At 35.8% G+C, this 15,671-nt stretch overlaps 1 protein-coding gene across 13 annotated transcripts in view; it reads left to right on the top strand.

Annotated features, from left to right (window-relative positions):
* ODF2L (outer dense fiber of sperm tails 2 like) overlaps positions 1–15,671 on the top strand; it is a 201,896-nt gene that overhangs the window by 19,185 nt on the left and 167,040 nt on the right. For 8 of the 13 annotated variants that reach the window (XR_008295014.1, XR_008295015.1, XM_027058696.2 and 5 more), the window contains 6 exons: positions 4,691–4,801; positions 6,858–6,962; positions 9,247–9,405; positions 10,851–10,936; positions 11,019–11,181; positions 13,948–14,073. Coding sequence is in view for 10 of the 13 variants with exons in the window: in XM_027058696.2 (XP_026914497.1) it covers positions 4,691–4,801; positions 6,858–6,962; positions 9,247–9,405; positions 10,851–10,936; positions 11,019–11,181; positions 13,948–14,073 (750 nt within the window). In the remaining 3 variants the exon portion in view is untranslated. Of the gene's footprint in view, positions 1–4,690; positions 4,802–6,857; positions 6,963–9,246; positions 9,406–10,850; positions 10,937–11,018; positions 11,182–13,947; positions 14,074–15,192; positions 15,212–15,671 lie in introns of all 13 variants that reach the window. The other 5 variants (XR_008295016.1, XM_053214362.1, XM_053214360.1 and 2 more) reach the window with 4 other exon arrangements.

The following is a 15,671-nucleotide window of genomic DNA, read 5'->3' as shown; positions in this document are numbered from 1 at the left end:
ACTTATAAAACTATATATTCGTATCATAGATATATATCATAGATATATATATATTCTATATATCTGTACATACACATGTAGACATGTACTTGTGTATAGATTTGTGTTTATAGTTGTATACACAGATACGTGTTGAAGTTGTTTTCAGCAATATTAAATAAGACTTGTGAGGTTGAACAACTGTTTCAACTTTTTAAAAAACTATTTGTTCTCCAATTTTATCTGTTGAATCATCCAAAATTACATTAACTTTAATGTGTAAGATTTTTTTCTAGGTGTCATGGTTACGATAGGATGTAACCTCAGGCCTGGTTTGTTTGAAACCAGAAAGTATGTTCTTGGCTGCTTCATAACCAGAAAGAATTTTCCAACTTAATCAAATCCAAGGGGTGATTGGTTTGTATGTGTACCAGAGAAAAATGGAGAAGTTTTTTTATACTTTCTGAGAAAAAAATGTTTGAGTTCTCAATTAGAGATACATGTAACCAGATGAGACTTGATTAAAGATGACGGCATCCTTTTCAGTTTTTTAATACAATTTTTGGAGGATAGTAAATAGAACACAGAAAAGAATCTCTTTATGTAAAAGAAGGCCAGAGTTGGCAGCTCAAAGCTGATATGGCATCAGAGAACCTAGCCTCTTTTTAGCTCTCCCCCATTGCCATTCCTAGGTTATGACCCTCATGATCCAAAATGACTGCTGAAGCGCCAGTCATTATAGCCAAGTTTCGAGCAGAAGGATGCAAGGGGAAAAAGATGAATTATTTCCCCCCCTTTTTTTTCATCTCCTGTTTCACTTCCTCTCAGGGAGAATTCCTGTAAGTTCCGTACCACTCTACCTTCTACTTATTCAGGTACGTGGCCCCAACTAGGTGCAAGGGAGACTGGGGAATATAGTCTTCTGGTTATCCTGGGCTCTAGCCAAATATGAATACTCATTATTTTCTGCATTTTATTCATGTTTTCCTCTATCTATTCCTATAGTTTTACTGTATTTCCAGTTTGCAATTATTTTTCCTGGTGATATCTCAGAACTGCCTTAGTTCAGCTCAAATGCTACTTCCCCCACAGTCTTTTCAATTAGGATGAATCTCTTTATCAACTCCCATCTTTGTGTGCCCAGAATGCCCAGGGAGGGTGTGACATACACTGAGGTCTCAATATTTATTGAATGAATGTTTAAAATGTTTTTTCTTGGAAGAGGAAACAATTTTATTTATTATGTTTATTTCCTTAATTTCCTTGATAGCCTTCAGAGAGAAAAGATTAGCATAATCAATATTTCATCCATTATGAATCTAATTTTTAATCACGTGGTAAATGGAATTAATTTTAAATTTACCTGGTATAAAAATCATTGGGTTAAAATTTACATCTTACATCCTATGAATAATTTGCAAACATGTATTTTTAATTGATTATTCTCTGGGTTTTGTTTAAGGAAAGAAGTTTAGATGTGTTTGGCATATGTTATTTGCAATGCAAAATTGCCTAGATGTTGTATTTTGTTACTTTTAGTGACCAGAATAATTTTAGATTTTAATGTTTCAAATGAAAAAAAAATTGAGCTGATATTGCTTTCAAGACCCAGTGACCTCTTCTCTTGAAATTGCAAGAGTTTATTTGGATGGTTATAAGTTCTATTTGTTCATTATAAAGAGTTGGAAAAACAGAAACGCATAAAGGGAAACATTTAAAAATCTCTTGTGATCTCATAACTGAAACTAAAGTTACTATTTTAGCATATAGTTTTGGGGATTTTGGACCACTTCCAGTGTTTTGCTGCTATAAATAAAAATGTGGACAGTTTCCTTGAGTCTTTTTGCATATCTGTTTTCTTAGGATACATTTAGGATAGAATTGTAATTATATGGTCAAAAGGAAGGCTCATTTTTAGTGTTGGTGTTATATATTTCCAAATTACCCATCATAATTAGGTCCCTATATTTTTTCCAGTACTAGACAATTTTAGAAGAGATCTCTCCAAATTTGATAGATGATCTCATCTAGTGCTGGGGCTTTAAGTACCAGGTATATCCTGGGGGCTCTCAAATTTATATCTCTAGCCTAGACCTTGCCCCCGAATTCCTGACAAGTATTCTACTGCCTACTTGAAATTTCGACTTGGGTATTTAATAGGTGTCTCAAAGTTAGCATGTTTAAAATAGACTTCCTGTAGGGGCACCTGGGTGGCTCAGCCCTTACGTGTCAGACTTCCACTCAGGTCATGATCTCACAGTTCGTGAGTTTGAGCCCTGCATCGGGCTGTCTGCTTTCAGTGCAGGACCTGCTTCAGATCCTCTGTTTCCCTCTCTCTCTGCCCATCCCCCCCACCCCTCTGGAAAATCAACAACAACAACAACAACAACAAAAATAGAGCTTCTGTATTCCCCCAAATAGCTCATCCTACAGTTGTCCTCATCTCAGGTAACAGCAATCACCCTTCTTTTACCTGGTGTCATCCTTGACTCCTTTCTCTCCCATCTGCTTCCGGTCTGTCAGCAGATCTACTACAGATAGATCTAGGATTTGACCACCTCTCCCCAGCACCACTGCTACTGTCCTGGTTTAAGCCACCAGCATGTCTCACAGTTACAGTGACTTCCCAACGCCTCTTTATTTCCACCCTTGTACCTGCACTCAGATTACAGTGCAGCAGTAGAGTCGTTCCCATAAAAATGTAAGTCGCACCATGCCACTGCTCCACCCAAACCCTCCAGTGATACCTGGTTAATAAATACCTACAAAGCATTATTCCACCTGGCTATCCATTACTTCTCGGGCCTCATCTTTCCACTATCCCCTTTGGTTTCTCCCTTCCTGCCACATTGACCTTCTTACAGTTTTTCCCTGACTGGCCAGGGCTTCTCCCACCGTTGCCTTGCTCTATGGGAATTCCCTCCCCTCAAAGACCCACACTTTCAGTGTTTGCTCAAAAGTCCCTTCTGGAGACCTCCTTGGCCCATCCACAGTTCATGTAGGGTGTGTTTTACTTCATGTTCTTGTTTTGCGTTCATCTATCCCTTGTTTTTGTCTTTCTATACATGGGGTATGTGAGCCCCATGAAGGAAGGGATTTTTTGTTTCTTTTCTTCATTAATAGAAGAATATCCAGTGCCCAGAGTATGTTTTAATGACCAGTAAATATGTTTTTTCATGTATTTATTGGTCATTTACATTTCTGCCTTTATGAATTACCTACTCATTATCCTTTAGGTCTTTTTTCTAATTAACATGTAAGAACTCAGGTATTAATCTTTTGTCATAATTTGTTATTCTCTTTTACATTTTGTTTGCCTCTTAAATTTTTCGAGGGGGCAATGAAGTTCAGGGAGATGCATTTACACATATGTATGTATACATATTTTTTTTCTTTTATGGCTTCTGTTGAGTCTGTCACATTTCTGCCTATCTTACAAGTAGAAAGGACTGACTGCTTGAGATCCAGACTATCTTTTCAAGGATGTTTGTATAATGGACATCCTTGGAGATAGCAATGTTTTCCTTACCAAAGGGCAGACATACTTACTGCCTGTTATGAGAGATCTGGGTTCCCTAAACTCAGGGTTGCACCTCGGTAGTGCCTCCCCTGAAAGGTGTGAGTGTCATCTGGCCCTCACAGTGTTGCCCTGTGGGAGCTGGGGCTTAGGAAGCTACCGCAAATCTGGCATCTGGCTACTGCTATTGCTGCAATGAAGTTTTGTGTCTCTGACCCAGGAGTCTCACATCCTTTGCTAGCATCCATGAAACTGTTCCAGGCTAACTTGTAAACTTGGAAGGTAAAATCCCAAACCCTTAGAATGCTTGATATCTTTTTTTGATTCTATGCTTAGTAGCGGTTTTGCTATCCTAAAATCAAAATTTTAGCTGTATCTTCTGTGAAAAATTTTAAAGCTTTATTTTATGTAAGTATATAAATATATTTTGTAAAAATAAATACAAAAAATAATATTGGGTGGAGTTAGCTAATCTATTTTCTTTCTAATAATTAAACAGTTGTCTTATTACCATTATTTAGTGATCCACATTTTTCTCATTGACTTAAAAATTCAACCTTTATCATATACTAAATATAATTTTGGTGTATTTTTCTTTGTCTTTTCCATTGACTTTTAAATTCTAAAATTAAATATATATATATTATATATATGTATATGTATATTTACATACACATACACACACAGTAAACTTAAAAATTTTAGTTCTTTATACAACCTAATATCTAATAAGTACTGAGATTCTCTACCTTAGTATTTCTTTCAGAATTGTATTAGTCTTTCCCATTTATTTTTCCATATGAATTTTAAAATTAATTTTGTTATATTCCCCCTCCTCCCAACTGTTGTATTTTTGGTTGAAATTGCACTTAAAGTGTTATTGTTTTGAAAAAACTGATATGTCACTAGTATTGAATCTTCCCATCAAAGAACATGGTCTTTCTATTTTCCAAGTCTTTCTTTGTCAGGAAATTTTAAAAGTTTTAAAAATATATGTCTTACATAAGTCTTATTATAGTTATTCATTATTACTAACTTTTTAAACTTCTTAAATTTAAATGGTAATTTTATGCAATAAAGATAATTATGTTATTAACTTTGTTGATAAATGAGTTATGTTTTTATAACCCTGTAGCACCAGAGTATAAGTGAATTCTAATGATTTATAAAATCTATTTATATATTCTTTGCTAGACTACCCTTGCTGCTTTGAAGGATGAGGTTGTTTCTGTTGAAAATGAACTCTTAGAATTGCAAGAAGTAGAAAAACAACAGAAAGCCCTTATTGAAGTATATAAAACTCAGGTGACTATTGCATTCATTTTAATGTTAAATTTTGTAGACAGTTTAAAACACTGCATTTTTAATGATCTAAATTAAGGTGGAGCTATTATCTTGTGATAGAATATATGTCCCATCTATTTCTTAACGCCTCGTATATTTTAATAAGTAGATGATTCTGCTGATTCCTGATTCATACATTGACTATGTATATACTGGGTATTCCTAAAAGTAGATCTAGGGGCACCTGGGTTGCTCAGTCAGTTAAGCACCCGGCTTTGGCTCAGGTCATGATCTCATAGTTTGTGAGTTCGAGCCCTGTGTCGGGCTCTGTGCTGACAGCTCAAAGCCTGGAGCCTGCTTTGGATTCTGTGTCTCCCTCTCTCTCTCTGCCCTTCCCATGCTCGTGCTCTGTCTCTCTCAAAAATAAATAAACATTAAAAAGAATTAAAAGTCAATCTAAAATTAATTACGTAGGTGTAATGTAAACCTTAGGTACAATCTTGTTAAACTTAGTTATATTTATTTGTCATCTTATATATGTCATGGTATTGATGTAGAATAATGACTCCCTTCTAGGGTCATTAAAGCTCAACACTCCCTCTTTCCCAATAAAAAAAGTAAAATTCTGATTTAGTCACATGAAAGACCTGGAAAAGAACATATAAAAATATATATGGAATACAGCATGTGTTCAGTGGCAATTTATAGAAAAACTTATGTTTTGGAAATGTAGTATTCAAGAAAATATGTATGAGAAGATGGGACTTATGCAGGTCCTTGAACAATGGTAACAGACTAGTCAATAAAGAGCTTGATTTTACTGGATGAGAGAGCATTTTAATTAAAGAATAATGAACTAAAGGTAAAAGCTTAAGCAGGGCATTGTGTAGATAGGTAGGAAGGAAGTACATCTGGATGGTTTAGATGGGAAAATGAAGTTGAGACATCCAGTTAGAATATTGTAGTCATGGGGCTCCTGGGTGATTTAGTTGGTTGAGTTTCTGACTCTTGGTTTCAGCTCAAATCATGATCTCAGAGTTCATGAGTTCAAGTCCTGCGTTGAGCTGCACGGTGATAGCATGGAGCCTCCTTAGGATTCTCTCCCTCTCCCTCTCTGTCTACCCCTCCCCTGCACTCTCTCTCTCTCTCAAAATAAATAAAAATAAACTTAAAGAATATATATTGCAGTCATGTGGAGCTTACCAGACCAGAGGTAAGATGGAGGCCATAGTGGACTGCGGGACACATTATGGAGAATGACATCTGTATCCTCCAGCTGTGTGTTTGGCTTTAATCCCTCAGCAAGAATACTGTGCATGTTCTAGGCTCTGGGCTTTGTATGAAGTGCTTAGATTTTCTTTTTTTTTTTTTTTTTTTTTTTTTTTTTTTGAGCATTTTTAAATTTTGGAGTGTAAAATAATTGGTATGGAATTGGTAAAATAATTGGTATAGTTTGGATCAAATGTTCTTTTTTTAAAAAAAAAACAAAAACGCATTTTATTTTGTTGTAATAAATCTGACTCTTCCCAAATAAATATGCATGTGGACATACATGTCAGCATATTTCAATTACTCCTTAGTCTTCAGATTTTTTTTTTTATTATTTTTTTTAGTTCTCCTTAAAGTTCATTGACCTGCAAGCATAGATCTCTCTAATATTCAGTCTTAAGGGGAGAGACTAGAAGTATTGATGGGAAAAGACAGATAAGTCATAAAAGGATTGTAGTTTGGAATAGAGCACTGATCTATTCTTATATTAAAGCAGGAATAACATAAGATAAAGATACTGAGGGTATTGATAGGGAAATAATGATTTGCTTTTTATTTTACGTTATAGCCTTTTTTTTTTTTAACATTTATTTATTTTTGAGAGACAGATCATGATCAGGGGAGGGCCAGAAAGAGGGAGACAGAAGATCCAAAGTAGGCTCCATGCAATGAACATAAAGCCTGATGCAGGGCTCAAACTCACGAACCTTGAGATCATGACCTGATCGGAAAACAAAGAGTCAGACTGAGCCACCCAGGTGCCCTTACATTGTGGTCTTAATAATAAAATATGTTACTCTATTTTCAGATACAAAAGTTGCAAGAAGCAGCTGAAATGGTGAAAAGCAGATGTGAAAATTTGCTACATGAAAATAACCTAATAACAAAAAACAAAAATAAAAAGTTAGAGAAGGTGAGTTTGATGTTTTAAGCAATAAAATAATATTTTATTTATACGTTTTGTACTTTATGAGTACTATACCTATTCTTTCATTGTGGTTGTTTTCTCTAGTTTAGACCTAGGAATTATCTGTCTTAAATCTCTGTAGGAGTTTGTTTTCTAAAGAGATAATGTTTCTTCCAGGCTTGAAATGTTTGTATGAGTTTTTTTTTTATTTTTTTACTTTTTCCTTAATATTTTGAAAACAGCATAAATGTTTAATTTTTCTGATATAAGAGCAGACTTAACATAGCTCAAAAAAAAAAATGGTTATCACTTAATCCCTGAGCTTCCTCAACCATAAATATGCAAACTTGAATATCTCTCGTTTTTAATCCCACCTTTTTGTTTCTGGTACTAAATCTTTTGTGTCTAAAAAGCAAAGTAAATATTCTCTGGTAAATGCAGAGAATATTTGGAGGAAAAATAATATTTAAAAAACAGCATCATTTCCCGTTGTCACCCCATTGCAACAGAATGAGGGGAAGGCCAGTGTTGGCAAGTTAGGATGTTTTTGCGAATATTTTTAACTTTTTAAATGAAACCTCATCCCTCTTTGGGTCTTGTCATGTTGTTTTGGTAAGGAAGCAGTGGAAGTCCTAGGACACTGACTCCTAGCTGGAGAGATCATGGGATGTTACCAGTCACTTCCAACTGAGTATAATAAGGTGACTATCTCTGGGTTGCCCCCACATTTGGGATCGAGATGTCTGAGTGAGGCATGAGTGTGAAGAAGAGGTCAGCCAGAGTGGGCATTCTGCTGGTTAAACAGAGATAAAGATAGCCCACCTAACATGCAACTGACTACTTTCTTAGAATTACTTTTCACCTATTTTTAGCAGCATGTCTAGCATTTCATGTGTTCTGGTCTCTTTTTCTCATGAGACATACCACTGCTAAGGTCTCTTTTGCTAAGCAGCACTGTAAATAAAAAGCCTATTAAAAAAACCTGTTCAAAAGGCTGATGGGGCAGAAGCCTGTAATTTTCAGATACCACGAGGTCACAATGTCTTCTAACTGGTATTAAACCAGAAGTCTTTTTTTTTTTTTTTTTAAGAAACTTCCATTCATTTTTTTTTTAAGTTTATTTACTTTTGAGAGAGAGAGGGAACACAAGGAGGGGAGGGGCAGAGAGAGAGAGACAGCGAGAATCCCAAGCAGAATGTGCACTGTTGGCACAGAGCCTGACATGGGGCTTGAACCCATGAAATGTGAGATCATGACCTGAGCCGAAATCAAGAGTCAGACACTAACTGACTGAGCCACCCAGGTGCCCCTAGAAAAGTCATTTTTTAAGATGAGATTTTTCCTTTTCCACTGTTGACTCTCATGGTTTTCTCATGGGCTCTTAGATGTTTGGGGACCCAGAGGTACACTTTGTTCTTGCTTGACCTTTTGTGATCAAGAGTGCCAGGTGATGCACGGTAGCTCTAGGTGTTCCCTGTCTCAGGGACAGAGTCTGGCTCTTGTTTTTTCCTTCCTATAAACATCCTAAATGCCATATGTCTTGTTATTTTTTCTTAATTAGCCATGTAAGCATTTCTTAGGTTTGCTTCTTGTCACATTTCCACAAAAATGCCACAGTGAGGTACCGCACTAGCCAAAGGGATGAATGTAGATAAAATTAGGGAGACTTGCTCACAGTAACACTAAGGATGAAGTTACAGTCTACTGAGTACTGATGACATTAGCTAACTAGAAATAATATATAGTAAACCCCACCAACCTGAACGAAGATGAGTGCAGCAAGGCTGTTCTGACTAAAAGATCTGAGTTACAAGACTGAATGACAGAGAGTGACGATTACTTTAGACTGATGGCTGGGTAGTAGAAAACTACCACACTAGCTTTACTAGTAATAACTATGCCTGAGTATAAATTACAGGATTCAGGAAGTTTGCTTTCCTCAGTACGTTAAACATTCTCCCTGCAGGCTAATATTATATGCATTTACTCAACAAACTTATTTTCAACTACTTTTTAAATTTTAATCCCAGTATAATTAACATACAGTGTTATATTAGTTACTCAACAGACTTTTTGCAAACTAAATTGCAGCTCGCTTTTGAGTTATATGTTCTTAGTTGGCAGAGTCCAAGTTCATGTTTATTCGTATTTATTTGGTTGAATCATTTTGCTTAAAACCATTATACCTAAAATACTCATTGTATTACGAGCATATGTAGTATGTAAGGTAGTGAAGACATTAATGCTGAATGTGTGACCTTGCACTTATTTCCCTAATGCTCCAACTCAGATGAGAGGCCAGACGGAGTCTCATCTGAAGGAGTTAGAGCACGTCCGCGATTCGGTGACGGCGGCGGAATGGAGGCTTCACGAGTGTCAGGAGAGTGTGCAGCACTACAGGGAGAGATGTGCGGACAAGGTGCACACTGTTAGGGAGCTTCAGGGCCAGGTGTCCAGCTGTCATTTTGCTGTCTTCTAGATACGTTAAAGGAATACTCTGGAGTGATTTCACCAGTTGAGGGCACTCATGTCAGGAGTTGATTTGTTTTGCTTTTTTGTTTTTTTTTAACTCCCATTTAAGTCAATTTATCAGTTTATTGCAGATGCTGTAATATTTTGCAACCTATTCTTATAGTATTTTATCGTGGAAAATTGGTAGCTAAAATAGCTCATTTTATATGTATAAATCTGTATTTAGACATTTGAGAACACAGTAATAGCATGAGAGGAGCAATACTATGTTTACATTTATCTTTTTGATATCATGATAAGCCAAATTATCATAACTTACCATACAAAAATTAGAATTTATTTTCATTAGAATTGTGCATCAAATTCATTTGGATTATTCTCAATTATTATTTTTTTTTTTTACTCCCATCAGAACAGGGATCATCGATGCCCTGTTAGTCACCACATAGCCATCTCCTTTTTTTTTTTTTTTTTAATTAATTTATTTTGAGAGACAGTATGCTCATGAGCAGGGCAGGGGAAGAGAGAGAGGGAGAGAGAGAATCCACATACCATCTTCTAATTCAATACCTAGCATAGAGTAAGCTCTTACAAACATTTTTTTAATTAATTACTTTTTCAAAGAAGTATATACAAGGAGGTAGCAAGTCTTTTTGTTTATTTGCAAAAACAACTCCCTGTCTATCTTCCAAATGTAACCGGGATTTTAATTTTGAAATGCATCCTGCTTTTAAAAAAAACATGCAAATAAATCTTTGCTAAATTTAAATTCCCGAGAAGAGATTTTTGTAGGAGAATGCCAAATCTACATAGATAACTCAAATTATAAATTAAATTATGAGAAAAAAATTATTTTCAAGGCTTCTTAAAATAAGTATAGCTTTTGAAGCAATGGGAAGAGTATTTGGTCTTGGCATGAACAAGTTGTCTTCGGTTGATTTGTTTGTTCATTTTATTTTGCTTCTCACAAATACAGTTTTCACTCATAGTTAACTTCATAGATGTTCAATTATCATTCACTATCTTGAGATGAAGCAGGAAACTGTAAGAGTAACTCTAAATATGCAACAGTAGGAGATTAATGATTTTTAGTCTTCAAATTTACTTAATAAAATAAACATCCTTTTTCAACAAAGCATTGTTCAGAATGTTTTAATTGCCATCTTTCAGAAAAAACCTTCTAGTAGATGATTTCCTATGAGACAGCATAGTTTTTTTGAAAAAAAAAAACTTAATCAGGAATTTAAGAACTTATGTTTTAAAAATGTAATTTTTTCTTTGAGTCTCTCTGTGTAGGAGTAATAATAATATTTAGGCCTTCTTGTTTCTTTAATGATTATTCTAACACTAAAGTACATAGATTTCTTTGGAAGTTGCTTATAAAGAAAATAACCAAGAAAACTTTTTCCCCCCTTCTTTTAGGTTGATGGAAATCGTAATCTTCTAAAAAAGCTTTCTTTGGAAGAGGAAAATTATCTTATTCAGTTGAAGTGTGAAAACCTTAAACAGTAAGTATTAAATTGACTTAAAATTGGTGTTACATTTTTCTCTATACACTATAATTTTAAAATATATGTTTTCTGCAAAAAGAAAATTAGAACAGATGGATGCAGAAAATAAAGAGCTTGAAAAGAAACTGGCAAACCAAGAAGAATGTCTTAAGCACAGCAATCTTAAATTTGAAGAGAAATCTGCAGAACATACAGCATTGGCCAGACAGCTGGAAGCTGCTTTAGAAGAAGGAAGACAAAAGGTACAGATGGCCTTTATTTAGAAACTTTTTAATTAGTTTACCGAAGAGTCGTCTTTTTAAACAGACAATATCTCATCTTACCAAACCTACAGTTATTGTTTTTATCCTGATGACAGGGTGAAGAGAGCAATTACATTTTTGTTTTTTACCAACTTTTCCCTTTTGGAGCTAAACAGCTGTATTACTGGTACAGAATTACTTCACTAGGTGAATGATGATGTGGCAGGGTAGAGGGCAGAGATGGAAAACATGGAAAGAATTCCCCCCCTCCTTTTTGTTTTTGTTTTGTTTTTTTGAATAAAAAGCAGTTGTGCAAATTATCGAACATTTTGGTTAGGATCTGGTGAGGTGTAAAGCTCCATTCCCTTTTCTTTTTGCCTAATATTATTGCATAAATACATACAAGAATTAACGAAAAATTGAATTCCAGTTAAATCCATTTGGTTCGCATTTAATAAATATCTTACTGTGTGTTGGGCACTCTGCTAGTATTCGAGATGCAAAGATGAATAAGACCTTGTTAGTTCCCAAGCTCATCGGCAGTTTCCCTGGTGTAATCAGAAACCCACATGTGGAGGGCAGAGAGAGACCGTAGAAAGAGATGCACCATTCCTGGTTGGAAAATAGCAGGTTTAATAAGCAAGGGAACATGAGAGTTGTCTTGGACAGCCACAAGATGAGTAGATTTCCACAGCCACCTGACAGACTCTTAAGTTTATAAGGAAGCCCTTTAACTAGGTTCAGTCATGTACCCAGACCAGAAAATCTCAACGTCACATTTCATTCTCAAGGCTATTTACCTGGAGCAGCTACTGGGACCAGGGAAGGAAAGCAAAACACATACCTCAAGGATAGGGGAGAAGGTGGGGAACCTCCAATTGCCCAGGTCCAGCTCATGGGTTACCTGGAAGTCATGTCTTTTTTACCATCTCCAACAGACCTGGCCCCAGCTCTCAGGACACTCATAGTCCAATAGGGAGATAATAGGCAAGCAGACAAACGTCATCCAGCATGTAGGTGCTACAACAGTGGGAGGGTGCAAGGTACACCAGAGGATGTCGTTAGTTTAACTGGGGGTGTTGGGAAATGATTCAGGAGGGTCTTAAGGAAAAAATACATTTATCAAATGATTTGAAAATGTAATCTTGAAAGGGCATAAAGTGGTCTTTGGATTCCAACAGGCACTAGGTTTGAATTCTGGCTCTGACTGGGTTTGAATTCAGGGTGACATTACACCCTGACCCAGAGTGAGTCACTTCTCTAAACTTTTAGTTTCCTAATTAGTAAATGGGGATGATGTGTTTCCTCATCAGATTAAATGGTGCTAAAAAGAGATCCTCTTTACCATGATGACTCTCAAATGTGTATCTCTTCCCCAGGTTTCTCTCTCCCCTGAAATCTAGACTCAGATTTTCTGCTACTTACTTGACATCTCTACTTAACATCTCAACCTTAACATGTCCACTACCAAATTCTGAATCTTTCCCTCTAAACTCTTTTCCACCCATGTCTTTCACGAACTTGTGAATGGCAATTCCACATAAGTTAGATAAAATCTGATGTCCTTGAAGTGTGGCTCATACATTGCAAGTGTCATCTTTCTATCTATCTAGATTTTTTTTAATTGTGAGAAACCAATTTAAATTGACTTTGAAAGGCACAACATTGAATAAAAACTAGGTAGCAAAATGTATTGCCAACGGTAGGAATGTAATCCAGATTTCACAGCCCCATCAACCTTTGAAAGGAAAATAAATGCCTTTATCCTGGGTTCAGCCTAGGTAGACTTCAGAAATGGTAGGTGTTCTCAGATTCCTTCTCAGAAGTGTTGAGAGTTCCCCAGAGATGTGTCTACGTTCTCCTTTCTCTCCTGCTTCACTGGAACATGGGGCTGTCTCTAGTTCCTGCCAGGTAAGGGTGCCAGCACTGCCCTGTCACCATTGTCCACACTGAGGACATTGTCAAGGGCTCTTTCTCCTACAGCTTTACATCCTGCAAGCATCCCTCACTCACAATCGCCTTTGGAATTTGTGCAAAAGAAATTTTTGTAAATTACTTTACAATAACTTAGAACTAAATTTACAGTAGGAATATAGTTAGAGGACAGTCCTTCCCACTAGCTCCTTACTCCTGAATTAGCCCTGCCTCCACTCTTACTCTTCTGGCTCCAACCCAGAATTCTTGCAGAAAGGCTCCCACATATCTGAATCATTGGATGAACATAGCTCAGCTAGGCTTTCTGCTAAAATAAACCATCATAGAAATAGAAAATTCAAATTCAGACCACTTTGTAAGTGAATGAATGAAAAAACAGTTTCTTGTGTGTGAGTGACGTGTATACATCTCCTGCTCTGTCCCAATCTCATCCATCCAATCTGTGAGTAGCATTGGATGAGAACCTTCTATGCTCTGTCAGCACTCTAGACCCCACGGTGAATATCCATACAGTAGGATGGCAACTGGCAAGTTGGCAGAAAATACAGTATTGGGAAAAACACCTACCCAAGTCACAGAGGAGTGCAAATGTGTATACTTCTTCCATCTCAAGCTAATTTTGCAGATATTTTTAACTGCAAAGAGAAATAAGCATGCTTATGCTATATGTATTTTTTCAAGATAGAACATCTTTAGACATTTTCTAATTAAGCTAATATACAGTTAATATCTGTTCAGAAAAAAGAGGTATAGTATAACTATGTCAAGTGTTTAAGTCATACTTTAAAGAAAGCATATTTAGTTATTTTACTCTCTTAATGAAAATTATAGGTTTCTGAAGAAATAGAGAAAATGTCATCTAGAGAGAGGGCTTTACAGATTAAAATATTAGATCTGGAAACTGAGCTTAGAAAGAAAAATGAAGAACAAAGTCAACTTGTTTGCAAAATGAACAGTGTAAGTATTTGTAGGGCTTAATATATTTTCATAAAAAGTAAATTAGCATTTAACATTCTTACTGTATAGTTTAGTTAAAGTATGAAGTGAAGGGATTGCTTTACTGGTAATATTAAAAATAACAAATTATATAAATCATAAAAATTTAAGATGTCATGATTATGCCAAAGAATTATTATACTGCATCCTTGGTAGCTTCTATTACATTTCCCCAAGTCTCATCAGGCCCTTTCCTGCATATTACTTTTGCATGACGACTGTTTAATGAGTTACAGATATAATCTACTTAGGAATTTCTGGTATGAATTTTTCATTTTTTTAAGATACACAATTTAAACTATTATGAGTTAGATTTTGATATCTGTCTTGAGTAATGAATATTATATTTTAGAAGGTGATGAGTTTGTGTTAAGTAAATATTCAGTATTGTTATATCTGCATATGAGACGGGTGCTTTGAGCCACTCAGCCATGAAATGAGAATACCAAATTGGCCGTGTTTAATTAATCTTCTAATGTCTTTTCCTAAATATTCATGAAAGTAGTCAGTTGGCATAAGGCACTATGAGAGCTAGCACTAGTCGTGACTAAATTACTTGAAAACTATCTACTTGGTTACATAGAAAATGATGATACTTTATCTTTTCTGGGAGCCGGAGACACCACGAAAACTATTTTTGTATTCCCAAGTGTCTAAAAGTTGAAAACGTGAAAGATTCAAAAGTTAAATGATTTTTGGCATGCAATTTTAGTTTCATTTTATCACCATCAAAAGTGCCATGGCAATTTAATCAGAACAAACGTTTTTCAGTTTTAATGTAGCATGGGCCTTCCCTTTATTCTAAATCTCTTTTATTTATAGATTGATTTTTTAATGTTTTTCCCACCATCAGAATTTTTGATACTATAAAATATGTGTGATTAAAGTTCTAAAAAAAATAGTAAGATAAGTTGGGTTTCTCTACAATTTCCCAGTACTTCGTTAAAGCTTCCAAAAGAAAGAAGTTTAAGATCTGAGGTTCTGTTAAATCTGATAATTTTTACAGGAGTAAAAATCTAGAATTCTAAACATTGGTTTAGACATTACTGAAAAATGAGTCTATGCATTTTGTCCTTTCAGGGGACAGTTCCGTGGGTAGGTCAGTATTTATTTTATATACATATCTTAGCTCCAGTTGAATTGGAAGCACCCTGAGAGCCTGTCCCATAGTTGATTATATCCTGGTGTCTTCCACAGCACCCCACCCAGGGTAGCAGGCTTCTTCAGATTTCCTGCCCAAGTGCTTCACCTGGGGCAGGGTGGATATGCAGACCTAGGCATGGCCCCACCCCCTTAACCCAGGCCATCCTTCCTGAAGCCTGAATGTCTCTGGAGTCTAATACATTATCCTATAATCCGCAAACATTTCACATTCTACCCTACAATATAAGTGTGTTCATATTAATTTTTTCCCTCCAAACTGTTGAGTAAAACTGATGTTCCGCAAAGATTCACTATATTCATTCTATGATTTTGTGTAGCCCATCCTCACACATTGTTTCATCCCATGCCACTTCCCTCTCCCAAAGGGCATTACTCAGTTTCAGAAGGTATCAGGT

Source organism: Acinonyx jubatus, chromosome C1, assembly GCF_027475565.1.
Source record: "Acinonyx jubatus isolate Ajub_Pintada_27869175 chromosome C1, VMU_Ajub_asm_v1.0, whole genome shotgun sequence".
In the NCBI taxonomy this organism is placed as follows: Eukaryota; Metazoa; Chordata; class Mammalia; order Carnivora; family Felidae; genus Acinonyx; species Acinonyx jubatus.
This window is presented reverse-complemented; position numbering and strand designations above follow the sequence as displayed.